The 27986-nt window shown below is 38.3% G+C and overlaps 1 protein-coding gene and 1 long non-coding RNA gene across 50 annotated transcripts in view; one reads left to right on the top strand and one right to left on the bottom strand.

Moving 5' to 3' along the window:
- The window catches only part of EPB41L3 (erythrocyte membrane protein band 4.1 like 3), a 132782-nt gene that overhangs the window by 75964 nt on the left and 28832 nt on the right, over window positions 1-27986 (top strand). For 31 of the 49 annotated variants that reach the window (XM_088675360.1, XM_088675375.1, XM_088675395.1 and 28 more), the window contains exons 4-12: window positions 13388-13492; window positions 14067-14109; window positions 17484-17559; window positions 18866-19084; window positions 19327-19414; window positions 21140-21292; window positions 22465-22562; window positions 23758-23933; window positions 27651-27871. In XM_088675360.1, the coding sequence (XP_088531486.1) occupies window positions 13388-13492; window positions 14067-14109; window positions 17484-17559; window positions 18866-19084; window positions 19327-19414; window positions 21140-21292; window positions 22465-22562; window positions 23758-23933; window positions 27651-27871 (1179 nt within the window). The remainder of the gene's footprint in view (window positions 1-13387; window positions 13493-14066; window positions 14110-17483; window positions 17560-18865; window positions 19085-19326; window positions 19415-21139; window positions 21293-22464; window positions 22563-23757; window positions 23934-27650; window positions 27872-27986) is intronic. The other 18 variants (XM_088675367.1, XM_035126106.3, XM_088675376.1 and 15 more) reach the window with 1 other exon arrangement.
- Window positions 23762-26066, bottom strand: LOC148684826 (uncharacterized). The gene is made up of 2 exons (XR_015951457.1): window positions 24956-26066; window positions 23762-24151 (listed from the first exon to the last, which is right to left on the bottom strand). It is a non-coding gene; the product is annotated as an uncharacterized LOC148684826 (long non-coding RNA).

Here is a 27986-nt window from a genome sequence, read left to right on the forward strand (position 1 = left end):
GTTATGATGAGAATACCAGTTATGGTGAGATTTAACCAGCTGAGGAACCATAAAGTAGGGAAGAGAAGGCTGGAAAAGAAAGAGTGTGAAGTATTTCTGATCTAAGATGTTCTTAGCTGCACTGACATTTGAGATAAACTTATATTACTGTGTCTGTTACAGTTTTTCATAACTGGATTTAACAAAAATATCCATAACTTTTTGCCCATTTTTAATTCTCTTTTTTGAAATGGAGGTTCATGTGATGGTAAATATGCTCTCATACCGACTGGAAGAGGAATCCACATTTTTCTAACAGAACTGTCCTCCCTCTCTAACTCTGACTACATTAGTCAGCAGCTGGAGAGTTAACCCCTTCATGTTGCAAATGGAATTGAGAAATGCCTTCCATTGACTACTTTACAAGGTTTCTTTCAAGCCCCATTTCAGCCAGATTGGAGTGTGTGGAACAAGTCCCTGTGAGCACCAGGGAATGCCTGCCAGAGCTGTGTTGACAACTCATGCATTAGAATCTGACCGGTTTGAGTGAATCATGAGTACAATTAGGCAAATTTGCTATTTAAAGTTGTTATTTCTAAAACCCAAAATATTTTGACATACAACAATCTTGCCAGCATTAGCTTATCTTGATAACAAGCTTGTTATGCTACATTCATCTTTGTGAGCTTTCATACTAAAGTTCTTGTCTATGGATCTTACTACCAGCAAACAATTTCTTGCTAATATTTCTAGAACAATATATAGCTTTTAGCTGCCATTCCACCCGACAGATTACAAGAGCACAGGGAGAAATGGAAGTGGGCCAACTTAGAAGTGGTTCCTCTTTCCTTCAGCTACCACCCAGCAGTAGTCATTACAAAGGGAGAGATACCACCTGGGCAAGATTGCAAGTGAGTTAGCAGGGGGACCAGCTCATTTGGGCTTATTTTCTCCTTGGACTGTTCCATTCAATCCACTTGTTCTAAGAACTTTGACCTTTTAAAAAATTGTGCCTGAATTGGATTTTCTCTCTTCCCCCCTGCCCATCTCTTTTTACTTAAAATATTTATTGCCCACCCTTAACTGCACACCCGCTTTAGAGCAGGTTACAGGTAAGAACTTTGAATTCACGCTGCAAGGGTTGCTGCACTGGGATTCTTGAAAGAGAGAGGCTGGAGTAGCTAGTGTCGGTCTGTTGCATACCAATTGCTTCAGAGAGATTATAAAACCATGTGTGGTGTGGGTAGCTTGTAAGGATGTGTGTCTACATGTTTGTTTCTGTCCCTGCATGTCTAATTTCATAAAATTTAAGAAACTGTCCTGAATATTACAGTTTTAGTGCATAATACTAGGCCTGCTGAGAGCTCTGTTGCTGATGTCATGAGAAAAGGCCCTAATTTGGTCTGATTCCAGAATGAGGACTAGGTCACCAATCTTCTTATTGGGATTTAGCAATCCTTTGGTTGTTGGGGCTTTTTTCTGTTTAGATTAGTGCTGGCTTTTTAGGATTGTGAGCTCAAGGGTTATTAAAAATAAACTCTTGGCCCCAATAGAAAGTGTGCCATATTATACAATGTCACTGACACTTGTATGATTGTTACTATAACATACAAAAGTGTGAGACATTGATCTGCACACTGAAAATCTACTAGAAGAAGACTTTTTAAATGCAGATACAATGCAGCTGTATTGCTGGGTAAATTGCTAGCATTGCCATTTGTCTCCAGCACTATTTTTTTGTTTAAAAGATTAAAGGGTATGTGTGAAATTAAATGGAAAAATCAGAAACCCTTAACTGAGTATTATCAACTGTTTCTAACCGATCATAAGAAGTTTATTTCTAATGAAGCTTCATTTACATTAATGTGTACTTGCAACACAGAGGCAGTGTGAGATTCAGTGGAGGTTGTAGACTGCAATCCTGTACACACATGGTATTTAGTGGGGCTTACTTTGGGGTAAACAATGCATAGAGTTGTGCTGTACTATTCCTTCATATCATGAGCATTACATTTTAAGCAAGTTTTTACCGTAAAATTGCACAGCAAGGATCATTTTTAATACAGACAGATCCAAACATGCTATATGGATAAAGAAACAATCAATGATAGGGTAGCAAAAGAATGTGTGTTTAAAATATCTACATTTGTAGTCCACAAATTGAAATTTAACACAGTATTATTGAACTAAGCTCTTTATAAAACAAAAATAAGCTACTCATTGTGCTACAGGCATGTTACTACAGGCCATTATTTTGGATAACTAAAAGACACGAATTAAGGGTACCCACGTGACATTTTAGGTAACAGATATTTAACATTTTAGTTTGCTGCTTGAATGAATTAAGCTGTTGCCAGTTGAGATATAATGGAAGTGAGGGAGATATAAGGAGGTTGTAGATAATATAAGGGATTGAAAATAAGTATTGTTAGAAGATAAGGATATATTAAGAGGCAAGCTATAGATTGAGTGTTTAAAGGATAAGATACAATAGATATAGTAATATGGTAATAGTGAAGTAAATTTAGAGTTTATATAAGATTCAGAACTTACTAAATATGAAATGTAAAGAAGCGCAGCAGGAGGTGGAAGAGGAAGTCAATAGATTAGAATAAGGGTTATAAGTAAGAATTTTTGCTTTTGTATTTTTGTGTTTTTTGTATTTTTTGTGTTTTGTGTGTTTTGTATTTTTGCATGTTTGAAAATCCTTAATAAATATATTTTTTTTAAAAAAAACTGTTGCCAGTTGAGTAGCAAGAAAGGTTGTCACCAGGTTTTTGTTATGGGATTTCTACATTACATGGCAAAATTATTATTGTGGCCTAAGAACATAGCCAGAAATCCCAAAAGCTACTTCTGTTTGAGTCTTTATGCTTAAAACAAATGAATATTTTATTTAAGATAATTCATTTTCTGGCATGCATGCAATGGCATGTGAATGAAGGAGAACAAAGGAAAATAGTCTGGAATAAATGCCCTGATAGAAACAAGGTGTTAATTCAGGCCAACAACCTAACCTGCATATGTAAGGTTTACAGCACAATCAGGTACACAGAAGTAAGAGCCATTAAGTTCAATGGGGCTTACTCCCATGAATGTGTATAGAATTGCCATCTTGCTCTTCCTTAAAAGTCACATAGTAAGGATTGTCTGTGCATTTGTGAAGCATTTTTTTTTCCTGACAGAAGTGAACCAATGGTATTTTGGGATTTTGATTAAGAATGTTCAAAGGATTTTCAGCTAACCCCGAGTCTGCAAATCAGTGCTAAAGATGATGCACCAATAGCTGCCTGTGTTGCAACTGTTTTAAGGAGGGTTCCCTGTATGCCAGTACTAGGATAACTCAGTGAATTTTTACAAGTCTTTAAAATATTGCATGTTGTTGTTGTTGTTGTTGCTTCATTTATTGGTATTTCCATTTGTTAGCTGAATCCAATTAGTTTAAATGTTATTAATCGTTGACTGCCTACAGTTCTATGTTCTTAAGGAAACTGACAAAACTCATATTTTGATGGAATGATAACTGATAGAAGAAAGTTAGCAGTAAGCTCCTTAGACAAACTTTATCATCCATTCTCAAAGGATAGGTGTTTCAGTGTTCAGACACAAGGCTATATGGTAATTCTGTATTTTCTATATTTGCACTGAGAGAATTCACTACAAGACTATCAGGAACAGAACATTTGCCTTGCATGCAGAAAGTCCCAAGTCTCTGAGACCCTGCAAATCAGTGTAGAGTCTGCCAAGCTAATTGAACCCATGGGTGTTTAATCAGTAAAAGTTTGCATATAAGCCATCTTCCTATGTTCTAATGCTAGGGAATGCATATCTGCAGTGACATATTTACGGCAAGAAATAGTTATGCAACATTGTGTCATAAATCTCATAGGATTTAAAATGAAAATGGCATGCACTCTCTCTTACTCACACCTGAGCAAACCTGCTATTTCGATTAGGCTGGTATAGGATGGGACACTTCACTATTGTTACAAAAAGGCTATATTAGTATTGGGAAAGGGGTAAAATGCAAATAGAGGCATACTCTGAATGTTCACTCCCTTAAATTTTACATACTGTTCTGCTTGCAAACTATTGACCTAGACCTCCTGCATTAAGAGCAAAGTTTGGTGGAACATTGTTAGCTTTTTGGGCTTTTAAATGCCTATATCACAAGAAAGGAACTTGTACAGTTACATTGTTTCTGCCCAGAAGTCAACAGTTCATAGACTGACCTACTGTAAACATTGAAACCAGTCAACTGGAAGTGGTGGACATGTGCTATTACTGTATTACAGACAAAGTGCTCCTGACAACTGGCTAAACCTTCAGGCTTTTCTCCACTAAAGGGATCTTTATAGTTGGTTTAGGATGGGTGAAGTGATGTTGCAAGTTGTTTATATTTATGCCTGACCCTAGATTAGTGGCCCATGGGCTGAATTTGGCGCCCCCAAGCGGTTTTGGCGGCTCCAAAGACCCTCAATAATTCGGCAATTAATTGTTTTTAAAATGTTCTGCTGACGGATACTGTAGGGGATCACCAGTGCTCCAGAAATCAGGAGCCTCTGCCTCAGTTTTCCCTACAAAGGCACTTCTCCCTCCCAGTGGTACAACTGCAAGGTTTTCAAGCTCAGGAAACAGGAAGGAAAGCTCCCCCCCCCTTTTTTTCTTTTTGCAGTAGTACCAAACCAGAAGAGCAGAATAGGTGCCTTTGCCAGGCAAGAATACATTTGAATGTATTGATTGAATGACTGAACACGTTGATTTGTTCCCCTCCCCCTTTACAGTGCTGAGGTAGGATTGCCTCTTTTCTTAGCACTGCAATTGAGAAATGCTTTCACTTTGTTCTAGATGCAGAGCTGAGTAGGAAAGCCTCCCACTCTAGCACTGCTGTGAGAGAACAGAACCAAAGCGTTTTAAAGTCTTCATTGCAGTGTTGCATGCCCAAATGTGTGACTCTGTGTGCATGCCTTCCTGCCTATCTGTATGCTGTGTATGTGCCTCCACACATGTGCATTTGCCACAGCCACCATTGGTATGTCACCCTCTGAGAGGTGGCCAGTCCTCAATTTCCATTGACAGAAAAAAGGTTAACTGTCCTTGCCTACAGACAGGTGTGTGTATTTTTGTGCATTCATGAATATATTTCTTTCTTTCTATTTCTCACAGGGTGTGTGTGATATGCTTATTGATTCCACTTTGCTACCCAGTAATATAATGTCTAGACTGCATTCTGTTTTTTCTGGACAGAACCATGTTCTCATTTAATCTAGAACAGGGGTCAGCAACCTTTTTCAGCCGTGGGCTGGTCCACTGTCCCTCAGACCATGTGGTGGGCCAGATTATATTTGGGTGTGTGTGTGAACAAATTCCTATGCCCCACAAATAACCCAGAGATGCATTTTAAATAATAGGACACATTCTACTCATGTAGAAATACCAGGCAGGCCCCACAAATAACCCAGAGATGCATTTTAAATAAAAGGACACATTCTGCTCATGTAAAAACACGCTGAATCCCAGACCATCTGTGGGCCGGATTGAGAAGGCAATTGGGCCGCATCTGGCCCACTGGCCTTAGGTTGCCTACCCCTGGTCTAGAAGTTTGCTCACTGGCATACTCCCTTTTGTGGGTGGTGTGACTTATTTCTTTGCTGAGTTCATTTTAGATCCACTTTGTTCTGCATTACACGGTCATCTTCAGCAGTACACTGCCCACTTCTGGGTGCTTTACTTTAAGATAGGTACAGGAAGTTTGGATGAGATCCATAGGAGGGTAGTGAAGATTCTCACATTATGGATAACCCTTCCTATGAAAAATTGGTGAAGGGATTTGGCATGTTTATCCTGAAGAGGAAGGCCGAAAGGGGAATGACAGCACTCTTTGAATACTTGAAGGGCTTGTTGCTTCTGAGCATCTCTATCTATGGTGTAGATCAGGCACCCCCAAACTGTGGCCCTCCAGATGTTTTGGCCTACAACTCCCATGATCCCTAGCTAAGAGAACCAGTGGTCAGGGATTATGGGAATTGTAGTCCAAAACATCTGGACAGCCGAAGTTTGGGGATGCCTGATGTAGATTCTTTATTGGTTATATGGCAAATGGCATGTCCCATACTTCCCTTTGTAGCTGAAAAACACTCTGTAGAAATTGTCATATAATGAAATAAAAAAATTCTTTCAGTAGCACCTTAAAGACCAACTAAGTTTTTATATAATGAGCCATTGTCTTGCGCTTGTACTCTGTTAAACATTCTTCCAGTGCAAAAGTCTGAGACACAAACAGTTTAGGGAGAACAATTAGCTTGTAAAATTGCTTTATCTCTTCATTATTTCTCTGTCCTAAGAATTTCCCCCAAAGTATACCCTAGTATTTAAACTGAATAATAGGCATTTATAATAATCCAACAGATGTTTAATTTGTAGTCAATATTTCCTCGCATACTTCAATCATTATTGCTAAATTATGTTGGTGCTGTATATTAAGCCATTTTCAAACCGATACATATCTTCAAAAGCATACATAAAAATGAAGAAAAGTGTTTAAGAACTGTGACATTCTTCAAAAGGAGACATAAAAAGGAAGAAAACTCTGTTTAAGAACTGTGACATTAAATTATTGGTATTGTAAATGATATACACATACAGGCAATTCTCCACTTACACTCTGGGGATTGCACATGAAGTCTAAACCCACTGGGTTCAGTGGCGGGTGGGATTGCCAAAGTCATTTTTCTTAGAACCCTGCCCACTTTCTGCATATTAATTTAGTATTTATCTGCCAAGTGCATAAAGCTGAACACATAGAAGTTAAAAGTGGGTAAGTTGTGAGTTACCTGTGTATATATGAAACTTAGAATATTGTCAAAAAGTGCATTTATTTCAGTAATGCAACTTATTATTATTATTTTTATTTTTACAAATGCTTTCTTTTGGAAATTCCACAGTAATAAAACAAATAGTTACAATAATACAAAAATAAACATCGCTATTACATTTCATTAATTACATTCCATTTATAATTGACCCGCCTAATGACAAATAATTACAATTACAACAAATAAAGGCTTGACATATCTTGCTTTGCATGTCATGCATGTATCTCATATATTGGTTTCACCTTTTAAGTTGCATTACTGAAATAACCACACTTTTCGACGATATTCTAATTTTCCAAGTTTCACCTGTATATTAGAACACAAATGACTTTATACTAATGAGTTAATGTTTAACATTGTTGGCCTCAAATTGTGATAACCCATATATTTATTTGCAGACTAACAAAGGACTCATCAGTATGACTGTGACTGTAGTCAAACATATTGTTTCCACTTTTTCCTCTAATGCCACGAGGCCCTTGCAATTTCTTCCCAGCCTCTGATTTCATTGCTTTTTTCAATGCCAGTGTGATTTGCTCCCAGGGCAGGGCATCATGGTCCTCCAGGCTGCTGTTGGCTGTGGGCCAGGATACATTAGTACTAGGCTGTTTGGTGCTTACGGTTATTTGAGAAACTTCAGAAGCTGAATTCTAAGGTCCATGGACTAGCTAGTTAAACTGACTGCTTTCTTATATTAAACATTTACTTATTCATTCATTTTGTGTATTTGTATACAATTATTCAGCCAGTGCAGCTCTCAATATAATACAAATGACTATAAAATCAACACAATACAATTTATTGCTGATTTTGTTACAAATGCAAATCATTTATAATATAACAAGCAGTAAATCAGCAGTTAAAATAGATTAAAATGCAGCACTTTTTATGCCATGGAGACTTTAAAATTGCAGCTCTTTGAACAAATTGTTGGTGTCAGGGGCTAAACCATTTGAGACATCAATTGTACTCATGGAATTAATGTGCACATTTTGTAATGTAAATAACAGCTAAGGTGAACTGGGGAAGAATCGCCCTAATATAGTGGGAAGAACAGACAAAATGGTAAGAATACATTTTAAAGACTTGAGAAGCAAAAGGAAACTGCAAAAATGATTGGTGAAAGCAATCTGGAACATAAAAATGCTTTGGGGCTAATATCTAGAGCTTGGGGGGCTAGAGTCTCTCTTTGTCAATCTCCTTTTCTTTTCAGCGAAGGCAGCAATAAATAATGGTTTGGGATGAATAAATTATTTAGTCCTGTTGCCACATTGATTTTTTAAAAAAATAATAATAATTGAATGGTGTGTTGCCAGACTCTTAATTCTTTCAGGCCTAGAGTTGATTTGTACTGTTAGTAGGGAAGGAAACTAATTGAAATATAATCCCTTTGGTTCTCTTTAGTTACAGTCTAAATGTCTAAATGCAACACAACTGCTGGCAGGACTGAGATCTTACCACAATATTAAAGGTAAAGGTAAAGGGACCCCTGACCATTAGGTCCAGTCGTGACCGACTCTGGGGTTGCGCGCTCATCTCGCATTATTGGCCGAGGGAGCCGGCGTATAGCTTCCAGGTCATGTGGCCAGCATGACAAAGCCGCTTCTGGCAAACCAGAGCAGCACATGGAAACGCCGTTTACCTTCCCGCTGTAGCGGTTCCTATTTATCTACTTGCATTTTGACGTGCTTTCGAACTGCTAGGTTGGCAGGAGCTGGGACCAAGCAACGGGAGCTCACCCCGTCACAGGGATTCGAACCGCCGACCTTCTGATCAGCAAGCCCTAGCTCAGTGGTTTAACCACAGCGCCACCTGGGTCCCACCACAATATTACCTTTACTTAAATACCTGCACTGACTTCCTCTTTATTACCTGGCCAAATTCAAGGTTTTCCTATTGGTATATAAAGCCCTGAACGGCTTGGGGCCAGTTTATTTGAAGGATCTCCTTGCTCCAAATGTACTTACTCAGCCACTTCTATTTTTGGATCTTTGTTGCTCTTTTGTGGAGCATTGTATCTTTTAGTGTGGCAATATCTGTGCTTTGGAACATTTCTTCTTTGGCAGGCCCCCCATGCTATACTGTTTCATTTTTATTTCAACAAGTCTACACAGGCATGCAATTTAGTGTTGTATATTTGCTTTTTTATAGTCACGAAGAGTCGGACACGACTAAACGACTAAACAACAATTTGCTTTTTTAAAAGGAAAAGATGCTTTTTTGGTGTATCATTGATAATTATTTTATATTATTTTATGTATACAGCTTTGATTAAGTAGTTCATACATTTTTTCCCTAAATAAATTAATAAACACGTTTTTAGGATATGTGCTATATACATGGTTGCCTGCATATCTGTTTCCAACATGCATATACTTTTGTTTGCTTGATCTTGTTTCAAGACAGATGAAGCCACAGTAGAATGTGCACATCAGAAATTACATGAAGTGCTAATTTTACTGGTATATTGCAAACCATTGTTGTGTGTTCCCTTATCCTCTCCTATCCAACACAATGAGGTTTTGGTGGTAATTTGAATTTCAATGTTTGGTCACTTGTTGTATATTTGCTGCCAATGAATGTTCACCTCTTAAAGTTACATATTAAAAATGGCACCTGCCTCCTGCAGACCTTTAGCCAGCAACTGCTTACTGCTTATCAAAGCAGTCAGCTGTACCAGCATATGGATTTGCCAGCTGAAACATCTTTTGACCTTGCCTGGCTTTTAAATTGACAAGGTGCTGTATTGTCATCATGAAAATGCAAATAGATGCAAATTGCACCCTTGAATTTTAATATAATTCTGAGCCCAGCAATTTTTTAAATAATCTGCCAACAGTCTTTCAGCTAGCACATCTGCATTGACAGATACTAAAATGGGCAACAAAATCCCAGAAAAATCAAGTATCACACTTGTTCCTCCAATTAAGCAAGTACCTTTACCTTACTGTCTAGCAGTTAGAAAGCACATCAAAGTGCAAGTAGATAAATAGGTACCGCTCTGGCGGGAAGGTAAACAGTGTTTCCATGCGCTGCTCTGGTTCGCCAGAAGCGGCTTTGTCATGCTGGCCACATGACCTGGAAGCTGAACTCTGGCTCCCTCGGCCAATAAAGCGAGATGAGCGCTGCAACTCCAGAGTCTGTCAAGACTGGACCTAATAGTCAGGGGTCCCTTTACCTTTACTGCAAGCTACTGACCCATATTTGAAAGCATATGGTGTTAGATATTACCAAAATAGTTCTTTTTAGCATCAATCATGTTCCCTGTTAAATTGATCTGGAACTTCTTGCTAGGTGTACATAAAGGGGTGTTGGAAAGGATTTACAGAAAAACAAACCCACAATCATGGCTCTTGACAATTATCTGTCTTGAATTAGTTCCTTCAATTTGCATCCCTAAGTGATTGTCAACTAGTTGGTATTTAGTACCAGCCTTATGTTGGTGAAAACTGAATCTAGAATGTGTGGCAATTAAGGAACACAGAGTATCTGTCCCCTGTTGTTTTTCACCTTGGGGAGGTTTATTGGTTTTTTAATAATTTTCTCAATCTTCTAAATGGAGATAATAAAATCTTCTTCCTCTTTTGCAAAATAACCTGGAAAAACTCAGGCAAAGTTGACAGTTTGGTGGAAAACATAATTTTCTTCTTCCTATGTGCTGCCTATTTCTATCACCCTAAATGATTTCTTGAGGACTCTATAGATAATTGCATAGTGACTTCCCCTTTTTCATTATTTCTTTCTGAGGAACTTTAATAATTTGAGGCTAAATGTATGGCCTTTGGGGAAAGCTGTGGAATGAAATGAATTAGCATGATTTTGTTTCAGTACAAATTAGTTTAAGAATGGCACTTGTAATGTTGTTGAGATTACTCATTATTTTTAATGCAGATAATGTACTCCTGTTATGTTTTGTACCTCACAGTTATAAAGTTTTTTGGGGTGTTTTTAGGCATCTTCACCTAACAGTTGGGGCTGTGTTTATGTTTCCTAAAACAAAATAGTTCAGAAATCTCAGTCTGAAGGTGTACAATCAAAACATTTACTGGATTTTCTAGAGCATTATATTCAGATATATCCTGCTTTAGTTGCCCTCACCAAATGAAACGAGGCAGGTAAGCATCAGGAAGAGGGGCTTTTCTAGCACTGGCACTATGGTTATGGAACATTCTCCAGAGTGAGTCTCTCAGGCACCAGCTTTGTGGTATTTTCATCACCAAAGTCATTTCTGTTCAGCTATGCTTCCTAAATATCTTATATATTCTGGGCCTCACAGTTTTTAAATTTGTGCTTCTGATTTTGGGGGTGTGAAGAGCCTTGTTTTTGTTTTTATGGTTTCATGTTTTATTTTACATACTGTATTTACATTTCTATTTTTATTTTACTATTTGTTGTAAACCATCCAGAGAGCTAAATGTTATGGGGTGACATACAAATGCTGAAATCAGTTAAATAATCAAGAGTACACATTATATAATCACTCTGTTTTATAATGATTATTCTGAAAACTAATATAATATCCCAAAATTTTCAAACTTCTTTCTGAATAGAAACAGTTTCTTCAAAAAGGTAAACGTACATGCACTGTTAAATGAAAGCACGTGAACTCTTACCACTTAATGTAGATGAGACATATTGTAGCTTAAATTATTGATTCAGAAACTCAAATCAGTTCTAGAACATTGCAACTTGTGCAACAAACCTCACCAGAAGCAATACCTCTGACCTAACACACCCCACACCCCAGATGTGGGATGTGAAGATAGGCTTCTTGGAGAGCTATAGATTTGAGCAGATCCTGACGGTAGATAACTTCTTTGATGAGATGTTAGGGTTTCTATCCTGAATTTCCTGTACTGGGAGGATCAGTTGAGGAATTTTAGATCTAGGATTGCTTTCCATGATGTTCCTTCCTTCTTCAGAACCACAGAGAATATTGAATGGATGCCATAGCAAAATTATTCCCTGGGAACTGGTTCTATGGCTTCTGCTTGTAGAAGATGCTCCACTGGAGCATTTTTGTGGATCGTTGGATATTGGAAACAGAAAGACTCTTGGAGACAGATTGGAGGTGAACTCCAGTTTGTAACTGTTGAGAAGAGTGTCAGCGTGTGTTTGAGCCAGTGTGAACGTCTGGCAGTGACATCTGCCACAAAGGAATGAGGAGCATACTGAGAAGTGTCCATAGCTGCATCTTCAATAAAGGAGCTTGAGGTTTGTTTATAGGTTGGCTAAGCTGCAGAGGTGAAGATGTCAAAGGCTGGAGACCAGGGAGCAGTTCTGCTTGATTGTTGATACTTGTGTGCTGTGTATGTTATTCTTTGTTAATGCTGTCAAAATTCTCAAAATGGTGAATTCAGGCCTGATAACAGTGAATATTATTTCAGATTCCAGGTAGCCTTATAAAACCCCTGCCCTGCTTTCATTAAATTCCCTCAGTAAATTATCTCAGAAGTTTCAAAATGTCTTTTCATGCTACAGCAATTTACATTTCCTTCAAAATGCTGTCATGGTTATTCATCTTACTAGATATTATCACATCTGTGTTATCTTGTTCTTTAAACTCTTCCACCCCAACGTATTTCTACTAGTGGTGAGCAAAGTCCCCCTGGCTCAATCGTTATTGAGTCATGAATGCCGTAGTGAAAAAAAGAATTCTTCATTTTAAATTGGCCCATAATGACTTATTGCAGTGCTGTTTGGAAATTCCTGTGCAAGAGCAGGGAAGGCAATGCATTATCTAGACAACCATGAAATCCTCTCTTGGATTGCGTGCAGAATTCTTTGATCAAGAGGAGCACCACCCCCACCCCTGGGGAAACAATCAGCTTTGGTTTCCCCTAACCCCTATGCTTTCACTGTTATAAAAATTACATTTGCATGATGCATATCCTGCCCTTTAGGCATACTTGATGTTCCTAGCCCTGGGACCATGGCATTCTAATTTTAGGTAAGTTATATTCAGTTTTACAAAAAGTCCAAGTTAATTTCAGAAATCAGGACAGTTCCATTGAGAGCCAATAAGACGTTAACGCTTTCAACTTCTGCATATGTGCTGAAAATGGTCCCTACCATTGGGCCTGTTGCAAATAATATTGAAGAGAACAGACGGATCAAAAGGTGCATTTGGGGGAACCTCCTCTGCCCAAATTCTGCTAATTTCTCCTTCCTGCTGCAGTCTCCCATGTCCCACCCTGTGAGCTATTCTGGCTTTTGGGATAGGTTCAGTATGGAGAAGGGGCCAGGAAAACTATGTTTTGTGAACTGAATTTTGTGAGCTGCGTGGGATGGATCCTTCCCATTATGTTTTCATTGCAATTAAAGTAATAATTTAATGGTAAGGTGACATACCTTGCAATAGAAGGAAGTATTTCAGGCGTGGAAAATTCATATTATGAGCCAGTTAATATCAAACCTTTAGCGTGAAATTAAATGAATGTCCACTTAATTCTTTTAAGCTGTCTTGATATTTTTTTTAAAAGGTTCGTGTGTTTTGATACTCAAACATTTTATTTCCTATACTTTCTCTGTAGAAACGTTCAAAAGGCCAGGTGCTGTTTGACAAAGTATGTGAACATCTGAACCTGCTGGAAAAAGATTACTTCGGGTTAACATACAAAGATATGGAAAGCCAGAAGGTAAAATTAGACAAGAATTTAGATAAAATGGGGAAAATATATCAAATCCAAGCATTTCCGTCTTATTAATGATACTGAGATTGTGTTGTCAGAATCATCAGCCTTCAAAACTGGTCAGAGTGGAGGCGGTGGAGACAGTAGCATCCTCCTGACAGCAGCAGTGTTGCACTTTTCATAATGGAGTAGGGTCCCTGTCAGCCCTGGACACTGAGATCCAGCTCCCAGGGCCTTCTGGTGGTTCCCTCATTGTGAGAAGTGAGGTTACAGGGAACCAGGCAGAGGGCCTTCTCAGTAGTGGCTCCGGCCCTGTGGAACCCCCTCCCATCAGATGTCAGAAAGGTAACCAATTACACAACCTTTTGAAGACACCTGAAGGCAGCCCTGTATTGGGAAGTTTTTAATATTTGATGCACAGTTGTGTTTTTATACTTTGGAAGCCACCCAGAGTGGTTGGGGCAACCCAGTCAGATGGACGGGGTATAAACAAATTATTGTTGTTGCTGTTGTTGTTGTTCTTCTTGATGATTTTTAAAACATGTTTGTACATTAAAGTATTTTAAATACTTATTTTCAGAATTGGTTGGACCCAGCCAAGGAAATAAAAAAGCAGATCCGAAGTAAGTTGTGCTAAATCATTTTAAAGACATTAACTATATGTTTTTAATAGGGATTCCTCCCAGGTAAGTAACATTAGTAATGCTGCCTAAAAGATACCTGTAGAAGAGGTCTATATATCTGTGATTCTACCTTGTATTTTTAAAATTGTTTTCCCACATTGTTACCCAAGTAAGTCTTAATAGAAAGCAAATGGTTTTATACTTCCTTTCTCCTGTGTAAATGTACTTGTGAACTGCTTTAGAAACCTAAAAGTACCCAGAATAAATTAAGCATCAAGGCAACCAAGTCGAATATTTAAGATCCTTTCTACAAACTTGATGTAATGCATAGACATGGAATTTGCTGTAGCAAACAGATGTCAGTGTTCATTCTCAATCACACTTCACAAATAAAATCTTTCCAATGGCCAAGTATATGCAAGCAATTACATTTGGTAGGAAACGTTCTCCATCTGGAATTAAAAACATGGTTTTTGGTTTACAAATGTTAATTTATAGTGTGAGCGAAGTGGTATACTTGTAATGAGAAATATTTAATAAAATGTTGTAAATGCTTTAAAACATCAACATTTCTGTAAAGAATTCTGCTTTGAATAGCCAAATTATGTAAACCTGTTTTGAAAGCCTAGGCACATGGATTTATAAATGACAGTAATGGTTTCAGCTATTTCGGATTTTTAAAAAATCAGTATTGATGCAATCAAGAAAATGTGCAGTGTTTGTTATGGTAGATACTGTTAATACATCAGATGTAGACTTCTTAGCCAAATGTGAACAATGGTAACTGCAGGAGATTATCCAGAACAGCAAAGTCTAGTCCTGCTCTTGTCAGTGGGAAGAGATGCAGTTGTAGCATATAAAAATGCAAAACTTGCTGTTTCAGAAAATTACTTTAGGAACCCAGTATTACCAGACATAAAATATTATTGACTGATAATTTAAGAATGCACATCATACACAAAATTTCATTAGCACATGGGATCTCCTTTGGGCTTCTCTACCCTGAAATGCACCCAGTTATCACTGCAGTTAAAAGTAATAATGTACATTGGCACCTAAGAAAATTTGGCTAAAAGTATGTATAGTTTTTTCTCACCCTGTTTCTTTGTTTTACCCAATGTGGGAAAGAAATATTGACTGTGCCTTTTTTCTGAAATCAATACAGCACAGCAGGCTTACTTTAAGTCTTTCTTGCTTTTCCCAAACAAATGAACGGAATCCAAACATTTTCCAGAGTAGCTCAGGGATTTGTACACCAGGATTGTTAAGATCTCTGATTAATTGCCGTTTAGAAGACCTGTTTTTACTGAATAAACTAAGAGCTTTGTTCAAGCGAAGGACTTATTCAAGCAGAAATATATGTAAGGAAGGACCAAGAAAGAAAGTGAGTCTTTGTATTTTGTAAGGGGCAGAGGTTCATTCATGTAGATAACATTCCAGACCCTAAAGGCCAAACCTGTAGGAAATTTGCACACAATTTAATATATATTGTACTGTCAAGATTAGCACGACCCCTCTACTATCAAGCACACCAAGGCTTCAGTAATGAAACTTGACACACCTTCAACATGCATATTCATCATGACATGCTCAGTTTAAATAGTTAAAAATAGGATGTTGCAAAGTAGAAAAGTACTTAAACTGAAATCAAAAGATATACTTTACACAGCTTCTGTTGGTAAGATATATGGCACCTTAGTGGAAGAAGAACTTGGGCAGAATGTCAGTAAACTGTAAGGGATATTCAGAGGTCTAAATAGGAAAATACTGTATACTGTGTGGAGTCCCCAGTCTACGTGTGCTTCTGCATTTTATGATTTTGATGGTTCAGGCAGTGACTCTGTTTTTTTACAGTGTTTTATAGGCATATAGATATATCTTTTCTGCATAGTGCTTGTATGGTTTAGTCATGGCCTTTGGCTAGTACAATAAAGCTTATTTACTTACCTTAGTGGGCTGTATTTATTATATGTTTCATTTCTAAATATTTCTACCCTGTCTTTCTGTTAAAATATTCAAGTCATCTTATAAATAATAAAAACTGCAAGCAAGCAGGAAGGTAACAATTAGTGTATATGTTTTAAAAACAGACTTACAAGACAAGTTTAAAAGCAGCAGTGGTTGAATCCTTATTTAAAGCAGCATCACGTTTTTAGAAATTGTGTGTATCTTTTCCAAAGAACATTAAAGAAGTTTAGTTGCATCACAACCAAAAAGGCACTTTTCCCTTCTCACCAGGTATCAGATAGTGGAGTGATCTGGAGAAAAGCCTCGGGGTTAGACTCATGGGGAGAAAGATTAATCTTGAGATATTCCAATTACAGGTCACTGAGAGCTGTAAAGGTCAAAACCCATTTTGAATCGAGGGGGGGAAATTGGTACAGTATTGTGGTTAAAGGATGTGTGCAATATCAGTACATTGCAGCCTTCACCAACCTGGTGCTGTCCAGATAGTTTGGACTACAACCCCATCAGCATTTGCTGGTCTGTTAGGTCCAGTCAGAACTCTGGCAGCTTTGCATTATGAACCTGTTGGAAGTTTCCAGGCTGCATTCAAGGGAGTATCCCACATAAGAGTGCATTATGGTAACCTGATTGTCATTAGAACTTGAATGACTGAGGCCAGGCCCAAGAAAGGACACTGGTGATATTTATTTTATTTATTAAATTTCTATACTCCCCTTCATCCGAAGAACACAGGATGGTTTACAATATGAAAACACAAAAATATATACCATAGTAACAAACCAAAACAACCTCTCATTTTATTTTATTTTCTGATATACAAGATCAGGCTGTAAAATGCAAGTGTTTATACCTCTTTGCTTTTGTCGGAGTCTTCTAGTAGCAAGACCAAACCAGCTTATGATTAATAAGCACTGTAATTGGTCGGAGCAGGGGAACTACCGGTAAGCTGGCTAGTTGACTATGGTGATATTATTGCCTCATCTTGAGGCTTTCAGGGCTGATTCTGAGTAATGACCTCTATGTTTTATCTTTACAATTTTGTACATGGTAAAGGACAAAGAAATTCAACTGAGATAGATCTCCCCAAGGTGCTGATGAATGTGTTTATAGAAATAACTATATGCTTCACTCAGTTGTGAGCACAGCCTTGCTAAATGTTTAGGTTCTTATCTTTGTATTTGATTGTGTAAACCGTATCTTAGCCAAGAAAATTGTCCTGGGTGTACAAGTTTTTACAGACGCTTCAGATAAGTTGCTGTTTGCTGAGGGACAATTCTTCTTCTTATTTTTTGTTAAGTTAGGAGCCCTCAATCTTCAATTATGAAAGCAAAGGAAATGGTTCAGACAACTAGATAACCATTACTGGACACGGTATGCAAATAATCTTAAGTTTTGTTTTCTTATAGGTGGTGCTTGGCATTTCTCTTTTAATGTGAAATTCTATCCTCCTGATCCTGCCCAGCTTTCTGAAGATATTACCAGGTATTTAAAACAGCCAGCAATCTTTATAAGTTGATCATGAAAAGTTATTGGTGGTGGCAACCTCTAACTAACAATTATTAAACAATTGTTTGTATAATGTGAGGTGAACACCGGTGGATGAGGATACAGCTCCAATATCTACATTTCCTTCCATAAACCATTATCAATATGGTAGTAAGGAAATGTAGATATTGGAGCTGTATCCTCATCCACCGGCCCGCCACCAAAGGTCAAATTTATAATAAACTTGCCTCATTGCCATCCCTTTACCTTTGTTGCCAGGGTAGGTGTATTAGGGTAAGCTTGCAGTAGCCAACACCTCAGCCTCATGGCATCCATTGCACTGAAACCTGTGAAGTGTAGCAAAGAACATTTGAAAACTACATTTCCCATGCTTCCTGGCCATACTCATGACCCTCCATAGCTGGGAACCAGACTTCCTTGCTAATGACTGACCCATCCTGCCTACAATAAGTTTTGGGGAAGGGTTGGATAATTGTCATAGCAGAAGGCTGGGTTTCCCACAGCATCTCAAATAAAACGTTGCACTTTCCCTGAAAAATCTCAGAAAATTTGAGCTGAGGAGACCTCATCTGTCCCTAATAGTGGCTGTGGCATTCACATAATCATGAACATAAAAAGATGCTGCAGTGAACGGAGGGAATAGTTCTTTGCTACCATTAGCAGGTGAAAGACATATCTCTGAAACTGCCGCTTATAGTTAGCATTAACTGAAAAGTAAGCAGAAGAGGAAACATGGATTGCAATTAAAATAATACGGTAGTGACTTACTGAGAAGAACCAATTCCCACCAATTCCTGATTGTTATGACTGATATTTTAATGTTTTGTTGTGACTTGAAATTTCAACTTTGTTTTATTGAGCTAGTTCTGTTGTGGTATTTTGATGTTTTTGTTTGTTTGTAAACAGCCATGGCACTTCTGCTCAATGTATAAATTCTTCTAATTAATAGGAGAGAGAACTCTGTTGTGCCTAAAATACAAACTGGAGTTCTGACTGCATCTACTGTTTCTTCATATGCGCACACCACTTCTTGGGATTGTGTTTTCAAGTGCTCCATTATGTATCAACCTAACTGGCCATCCCCCAACTGCCCTGTGATGGAGATATTTCTTTCACGTTCCTGTTTGTCCTTTCTTCTGTTTTCTACCACTTTGGTTAAAGCAGAGATTCTGCACTTGTCTAGGCTTAATGAAACCTATAAACTGCTTGTGAATTGCTAGAACTTGGAGGGGTATGGAGGTGTTAATGAGGTGTGTTTTTTTACAAAAAAAATTTGTTGCAGGTACTACCTCTGTTTACAGCTGAGAGATGACATAGTTTCTGGACGACTGCCATGTTCTTTTGTTACACTTGCACTATTGGGCTCCTATACAGTTCAGTCAGAGCTTGGAGATTATGATCCTGATGAATACGGAAGTGATTACATCAGTGAATTTCGCTTTGCACCAAACCATACTAAAGAACTGGAAGACAAAGTAATAGAGCTTCATAAAAGCCACAGGTAATATAAGCAGGGGGGGGGGGATGTATACAATTATAGTCGTTTGGAATTCTATCCTCCTTCAAGAAAAATGTACTGAATTTCAAAGCATTACATTGAGGGGGAAATGATTGGATGGAGTGAATAATAGTGTAAAACAATTGCATGAAATCATTTAAATCATCATAAAGGACAGATTTATTTTCCGGGAAACAAGTTCATTTTTATGTGTGTTTATTTCTACTCATGTTTATTATCTTTAGGGGAATGACACCTGCGGAAGCTGAGATGCATTTTTTGGAGAATGCAAAAAAATTATCCATGTACGGAGTAGATCTGCACCATGCCAAGGTACAGTCTAAGTAGCAGGATGGTTCAGATTAGGAGCTTAGAATTGTTGCCATTCATGCATTAAGTAGTATGTGCAAAACGTCTGATGATGATGATGATGATGATGATAATAATAATAATAATAATATTTTATTTATACCCCGCCCTCCCCAGTGAAAACCGGGCTCAGGGCAGCTGACACCAATAAAATTACAATAAGACGTAAAAGAAAGAAAAACAATTAATTAAAATACGGGTTAAAATACAGTTTAAATTTAAAATGTTTAAATGCAGCCTCATTTTCCCAAATCAAAAACCACAAGGGAGGAAAACATAGGGGTGAGACTGAGTCCAGCCCAAAGGCCACGCAGAACAGCTCTATCTTGCAGGCCCTGCGGAAAGATGTCAAATCCCGCAGAGCCCTGGTCTTCTGTGAGAGAGCGTTCCACCAAGTCAGGGCCAGTACTCAAAAGGCCCGGGCCCTGGTTGAGACCAATCTAACCACCTTATGGCTTGGCATCTCCAAAATTTTGTTATTTGTGGAACTTAAAGTCCTCTGCGGGGCATACCAGGAGAGGCGGTCCCATAGGTACGAGGGTCCTAAGCCGCATAGGGCTTTAAAGGTCACAACCAGCACCTTAAATCTGATCCTGTACTCCACCGGGAGCCAGTGCAGCTGGTAAAGCACTGGATGAATGTGGTTCCGCAGCAGGAGCCTCGCCGTGGCATTCTGCACCCGGTGGTTTCTGGGTCAGCTTCAAGGGCAGCCTCGCGTAAAGCGAGTTACAATAATAAAGCCTGGAGGTGACCGTCGCATGGATCACTGTGGCCAGATCAGGGCGAGAAAGGTAAGGGACCAACTGCTTGATACGGCGGAGATGGAAAAATGCCACCTTAGCTGTGACTATAACCTGTGCCTCCTTGGAAAGGGAGGCGTCGAAGGTTACACCCAAACTCTTGACAGAAGGCGCTGGCACTAATTGAGCCCCTGCAAGAGATGGGAATTGCCCCCCCCCCAACCCCATGTCGTCCCTACCCAGCCAGAAGACCTCTGTCTTCGAAGATTTTAACTTCAACCGGCTCCCACGTAGCCATCCAGCCACAGCTTCCAAGCACCTGGTCAGTGTGTCCGGGGCCGAGGCAGGACACCATTGTGTGTGAATCGGCCCTTTGTCTTACATACCTGTGGAAACTTCCGTAATCAGTGCTATGGAATAGAGTTAACCGAACCAAAATGTAGTTATACTATATATGGTGAAACAGTGTCTGCAAAAAGTGGTTTGGCTTGACATGTGGCTTCAGTCTTCCTCAATTCAAGGTCACATGTATACATCTTAGTCATTATAAATTTAATGGATCATGTTTTTGGCAAAATGTTGCTGACCAGAAGAAAATTATGAAGTGCATGTTATTCTGAATTTTTTCTGCATAAAATCTTCTCAAAAGCTTTGATAAATGCATATAATATATGGACAGGTTTTGAAAGGACTGTAGGGCATTTTAGAAGGAAATCTGCATAGATATTTGAGTGAAAGTGAGTCTTTTAGTTTGTGTTCTGTTAATTACATTAACTGTTTTTGCCAGAAATGGGATAACTCTGTGGTTCAGTGGATGGCATCCCTCATAAAGGAAGGCTGTCCACCCCCACCCCCCATCTGATGTTCAAAAAACTTGTGAAAATGGAAATGAACCATTGATGCTCTAAAGATTAAAAAATAACATATTTTGAAACATCTTTTTTTTTAGGATTCTGAAGGAGTTGAAATCATGTTAGGGGTTTGCGCAAGTGGTCTCTTGATATATCGGGACAGACTCAGAATAAACAGATTTGCTTGGCCTAAGGTTCTCAAAATTTCATACAAGAGGAATAACTTCTATATCAAAATCCGACCAGGGGAAGTAAGTGGACTTCAGCAAAACGAATGTATTTCAGTGTTCCTTTTGCAAACTGGACTGCTCCAGTTGCCTAATTTCATATAATCATTAACTGAGTTCATGCAAGTGTATGTAACCAAGTCCATGACAGCCATGGCATTATGCTGTATTTCCCCTGTTGCCAGAACCATCACCCCCTCTTGCCTTTCTGAGGGCCAAACTACATATGACACCATTCACACAATTAGGAATTGTAGCATACACTTGTGTCCTTTCTTATGTATGCACTCTGCTTCATTCTTCCTCACCCTCTTTTTACTAGGCAAATGTTTACTTACCAAGATAATCATTTTCACATTATTTTAGGACCCCCCCCCCGGCAATGTTTTAATTCTTGTATAATTTATTAATCAGAACATTTCTAAGGTTGGGTTAGTATTGGGCATATTGAGTTGTTGAAGCTGTTATTAAACTTCATATCTGAGTAGGAAGTTACCGTTACTTTGTTCTCCTACTTTTAAACCCCAGAGCACCACATTGTCAGAAATAACAGCTGATTTCTGTGTGGCAGCAAGATAAGAATCTTATGTCACAGTTGATTAATGTAGCAATAATAGTGTCTTGATGTGTTAAGTTTTCTTCTCTGCAGCACTTGACGTATCTCATGGTTGGTCCATGAGTCCAGTAAAACCTATTAAGGTACACTTTCATATATTTTGACACACATTAATCAAATATCCCTTTCTTAAATAGTTGTGGATTTTGTATGCTAGTTCTTCTAAGTCTGTGGTGGTCAACTTTTAGCTTCCCGGGTATTGTTGGACTTCAGCTCCCATCAGCCTGGGCACTGGTAGTCCAGCAACATCTGAAATGTATAGAAGAACTCTGACACAGTGTTTATTAGCAAACCAGAACTGATCCTGTTTTTATGCCTTTATATTTATTTACACTATATATTCCCCTGGGAATGTCTGTATAGTCAACTCAGGCTGCAAGGGACCAAATAAAGGTTTCATGAGCAGCCATGAATCTAGAATACACTGCATATTATTTGCTTACATTGGCAACCCAACAGTGTTGACCCACTGTATGTATGTAATATATGCAGATGTATACAAATTTGTTGAGTTGGTAATCTGCTTCATTGTATGTTTGTTACATCTTAACTCGAAATTAAATGTTCTTTTCTCTCCTAGTTTGAGCAATTTGAAAGCACAATTGGGTTTAAATTACCAAATCATCGTGCTGCGAAGCGTTTATGGAAAGTATGTGTTGAACATCATACATTTTTCAGGTATACAATCTCTTTTATGTTTTAAAACATGACACATAGAAATAAAGAATAAAAACTAAAATGTATTTAAGAAGGAGACAACTAAATAGTTCTGCCAGCATAATGGCTTCTATTAGTGCAGCAGAGCTTTCTTGGCTCCCCCCCCCCCCCCGCCCCTGAACAGCAGAGGAGAGGGGTGGTTGTTCTGTTCAAGTAGAAACATAATGTCCATTTACATCAAATAGGTCTCCTTTGAGTAGGGCTAGCATTGGGTACAACCCATTAAAATGTAGCATTCTTCTTGATCATTGGTGTAAAGAAACATTCAAAATATATGCTTGACTATAAGAGGAAGCACTTCATGGTCCCTGGTGGTAATTGAGGCCTCTGCAAGAGCCCTACTCCTTGGATGAGCCTCACACCCAGAGTCATGGTTGGGCAGGACTACATCTATGTAGATAATTTCACCAATGACGTTGGAGAACAGTTACTATATAATGAGTTGATATTATCTAGAGATTCTTTTTTTGGGTGGGGTCAGATTAGGGATAACAACTCTAGAATGAAGAGTGAATTCTGGGGCAAACTTCATGTGGAAACTTTTAATACTACTATAGTGGTGGGTTTGAGAGAAGTCTACCTGTATGCTGATTCACCTAGATATAATATCTTATATATAATAGCCAATACCTAATCAAACAGTGTCAGTGCCACATAAAATGATTGGGGTGTGTGATGTGTGTTTTTTTTATAGATATGTAGATATATTTGTGAAGAAGCAGTTGTTGATACATGTTTTTGAAAAGAATAACAGACATTATTATTCTTCTTCTTTGACAAAGACTTCAAAATATTCAGCTGTTTCTAATTATAATTTTTGGGTTGTATCCAACACTCCCCTCTGGAGTAGATTTTGAGGGTGTCTGGCGTGTTGCAGAGGACAGAAAGGGAGGGACGGGAAGGTTATACAATATTTAATTCTAGCATAAAACTAAGGTTGTAGATCTATGTCCACATAGCCTGGGTGTTAGTACCAGTGGATATAACAGGATTTACATCTGAGGAGGCATGCATAGGAGCACTGTGTCATAACCGTATCTATTCAAATAAAGGATTATGGAATAAAGACATGGATGCCCAGAATTTATTTCTCCACTTCATTTTTCCCATTTAAAACCTGCAATTCGTCATAAGCATTCCGTGTGATATGTTCTAGGCTCTTGCTCCCAGAGGCTCCTCCCAAAAAATTTCTTACGCTGGGTTCCAAGTTTCGCTACAGTGGAAGGACACAAGCCCAGACAAGGAGAGCAAGTGCACTGATAGACCGACCAGCACCTTACTTTGAGCGTTCATCAAGCAAACGCTATACTATGTCTCGCAGCTTAGATGGGGGTAAGATGCTCTTGATGGTCTTTATTTGGAGTTTTATCTTAATTTTTTTATATCGTTAGAGAACAGATTTAAGCTTCTTGTAATCTCATGTCCCTTGAGCTTCTGTCGGATGATGCTTGTAAGTATATGCATGACACTTCATTCATTATAAAATGCCCATTAAATAAATATTAGCCTTCTGCTTTTCCTGGGCTTATTCGTATGGCAGTACACAAAAGCTGTGGAAAGAAGAACAATGAAACGTCAACCTTGGCCCACCTATTCCTTCAACCACCAGTCTTTCTTCAGTTACCGAAATGCTTTCTGTTTCCCTCTGCTTTTTAGGGTGTTCCAAGCAAATATATACTCAATAGTTGGCCTAAATCCCAAAGAGACTAGAATAAATACATAAAACAATTGCCACCAGCACTCTTGTTCTTAGGTTTCAGATTGGTGTCACACCAATTGTCTGCCTGCCACTATGGAATTTAAGTCATTTCCATATAGCTTATCTGTCTCCACACATATGGTCAGGACCCATAAACAGGGCAGGTGGGTTGAGTCCAGCGAGGATCAGAGCTGAGCTGGCTGTGTGCAGCCAGTATTTATTAATATTCGATGGATTTGACTGGGAACTAGGGTTGTCAGGTCCGCAGCCCTACCCCTCAGCTCGTTCCTGACTGGCTCACTTGAACAAGGCCTCCGGGCATGCCGCATGGCTGCAGAGGGAGGCACTGGCATCCCTCAATGGCTACCTGTAGCCTAAGAAGGCCTCGGATCCAGGCTCCTGCCAGGCCAGGCCACAAACCCCACCTCCGTGGAGTCCCAGGTAAGTGGCATTCTAATTTTCAGGTGTTGCCTAGATTCTGGCCTCGCCTGCATGCATACAGTGTAAATAAGTTAATATATGTTGTGAAACACAAATCAAGGCTCCTGAGCTAGCTCTTTCCTTCCTCTTTACTGCTACTTTTGTTGCTCACGCTTACCAACAATTTGCAACCCTTTAAAACTAACAAAACATGATGCTCAAAATGTGAACTCACCTAACCAGTTTTCAGTTTAATACTATTTATTTCCAGAGAGAAAATTGGCATGTAACTGTCTTCTAGGAAGCTGCTTTTCAAATGTCTATACATAAAAAAAAAGAATATAAAGCAGATACCAAGAAACAGCTGGGGTCAATGGAAAAAATTGTGATCCATATAAATTAGTGATAATCCCTGGTGTTCCCTGATGAAACTGATAACAGGAGTGCTTATCGCTCATTAATTTTGATCCTTTTGAGTACTAATATGCTTCCTGCTGGTTACCAAGCAACTCATGACCTTGCTGCTATGCATGCATCTCAGAGTACAAATTGTTCTCAGTGTTATTTTTCTTTTGCTTAGTTTTTATTAAGTAAATACCTCTTTAGCAAAAATCAGATCAGAATAACACTAATCATTGTCTTGTATCCATGCATAGGTTACATCATAGTTAATTGGAAAGTGTGTTTTTTCTGGGCAGAACATGAGCCACTTTTTTTAAAAAAAAAATAGGGAGTGTAAAATGTGATTTGAGTTTACTGAGAGAGGAAAGGTGCTCCAATAATTTTTGATGTGCATACAAATTGAACGTACACGTATCTCTAAATCACAGATAATATAGACGAATTCTGAAAGTTTAGATTAGGTTTTTTCCAAAGAGTTTGTTGAGGAAGAACAAAATTATGACTACATTAATTTGAAAAATCACTCTGAGTGAAGCATATAAAAAGGTAGAACATGGCATTATTAAAAATGGGTAATTAGATATTAACCATGGAGTAGGTTTACCTTGCACTGGTTACTAATTTGGGTAACTACATACTTGTGCAAAGTATACACCTGGCTATTTGGCTATTTCATTTGTATCTTGCTGATCCTCCAAAGAGCTCAACAATCTTGTGAAGTAGTTCAGCTAAGAAATAGTGACTAGCTCAAGAAAGCCCAGTGAGATTCATAGTACAGAGGAGATGTGATCCTGGGTTTTCTGGATTCAAGCCTATACTTAGTGTAACCTCTAGTCTTCCAATTTTTACATTCTATTCAGGCCAGATACATCTTAGAAAAGTTACACATATAATTGTTACTATTATTCCTTTCAAAGTTGTTGCTCAGCTTTCAGTTGGCATCCATGTGCATCACTGAAATTAAACGGAAGCCTTTAGCACAGTACAGCCAGAGACAATAATTTTATTTAAAATAAAATAAAATAATTTTATTAATTTAAAAGATTTTTAGGCCAGCCATCAGGGCACTGTGTAAGGAATCTAACGATTTAAAAACACCAAAATAAAATCACAATAAAATAAACATAAAGCATTGCTTCTGGTACAGATCCAAAGGAGGCTCACTGATTTACTGGAAAGAAAAATTAGGAGATTTTGAAAGTTCAATATATAAGGGGGAAATGGGGGGAAAGCTCACAGAATCAGTTATTGTAAGTCTGTTTCCCCCCGGACTCACCATGGAGGGCTAAATGAGACTGTAATGTTGTTAGTGCTTGCAGTTTGTTTGTTCCTTAATGGCAAGTCATGTGAATGTGGAGGTCAAACCAGTTTGGGGCCTTAGAATGGGAAGGAGGAGGTGAGTTAATGCTTCGACAGATGTTTCTCTGATTGGTGTCAGTGGAACAACGCCTGCTACTTGCAGAGGAGTGAAAATTGCCATTGGTGCCCAGTTCTAATCAGGACTGTAGCAGAGGGAATGTGATAAAGCCTCATGTTATGATTCTGATCTGACTTACTTGCCTCCTATAAAGCTGTTTATTGGTTTTCAAAACAACAACAACAACCATGCAAGGGCTAACAACTTGAGTTAACATCACACATCTAGTTTGTACCCCCCCCCCAAAAAAAAAACCTGGCAGTCTTGCAGAGTACCATGGCATCATTTAAGTCTACAAAAATTGAATGGAAATTATTATAGCTTCTCACCGCCAGAATTTTACTGTAGGAAAAGGTTTCTACAGTTATGATTTACAGTGCAATTCTGAAACAGCTAGATAGATCGATTTGCCATAGAGTGGTGACATTTGAAATGTTTAGAGGAAAAGGTCTGTAATATACACAGAAGTATAATTTTGAGTCATAATAGCATAACATACAAATTTTGGACCATTAGGTGTTTTTTTGATCATAATACTTCAATTCAATCATACCAGTCCTATAAATTGTTTTTTTACATACTCAGCTTTATAAAAAAATCTTTTTCTTTTCCAAAAATTATGGAATCTTCTTTGGATGTACGGTTTTATTTTTTTAGGTTTATACTGTCCTCCTTTTTGGCTCCATTTTGTTTGCATTGCATCTGGTTACATTATAATGAAAATATTAAACAGAATCCTTTCCTGCTGTGCACATTGCATATTATTATTTACACCGTTCTCTTAAGCGAGGGACGCTGCAACATGCTCAAATCATGTTAGTTTTTTGATGCTGAGCATTCTAGCAACTAATATTATAAATGTATTCAGAATATGTGTTATGGACCATCTGCATGTGTATGAATACATATAAAGCCTTAATATGTGTGTATGCATATGCACACTTGATATTTAATCCCTTTGCAAATTTACTCAGTAATTATACATGTTTCTGCATGTTTCTGAAACATGACGTTTTCCTTGGCAAATTGCTTTAATCCACATTTATTTTTATTTGGCTTTGCAGCGCAATTTATGTTAGACTTTACCTCTTCAAATTATATTTGCTTTTAGCATCAGTCAATGAAAACCATGAAATGTACATGAAGGATTCTATGTCTGCTGCAGAGGTTGGTACTGGCCAGTATGCCACGACAAAGGGCATCTCTCAAACGAACTTGATAACCACTGTGACTCCAGAGAAAAAGGCGGAAGAGGAGAAGGATGAGGACCAGAATAAAAAGAAGAAATCAGAAGAAGTCACTCCAGTCTCAACAATACGGCATGATACAAAGGTATAGTTTTCTGGTTTATATTTAGCTCCACTAGCTAAGCAAAATTAGAAGTGGTAGAAAGAAACATGTCATGATATATATTCATATTCAACAGTAAATATATTTATGATCCTGT

This window comes from Zootoca vivipara, chromosome 8, assembly GCF_965207765.1.
Source record: "Zootoca vivipara chromosome 8, rZooViv2.hap1.1, whole genome shotgun sequence".
Taxonomy (NCBI): Eukaryota; Metazoa; Chordata; class Lepidosauria; order Squamata; family Lacertidae; genus Zootoca; species Zootoca vivipara.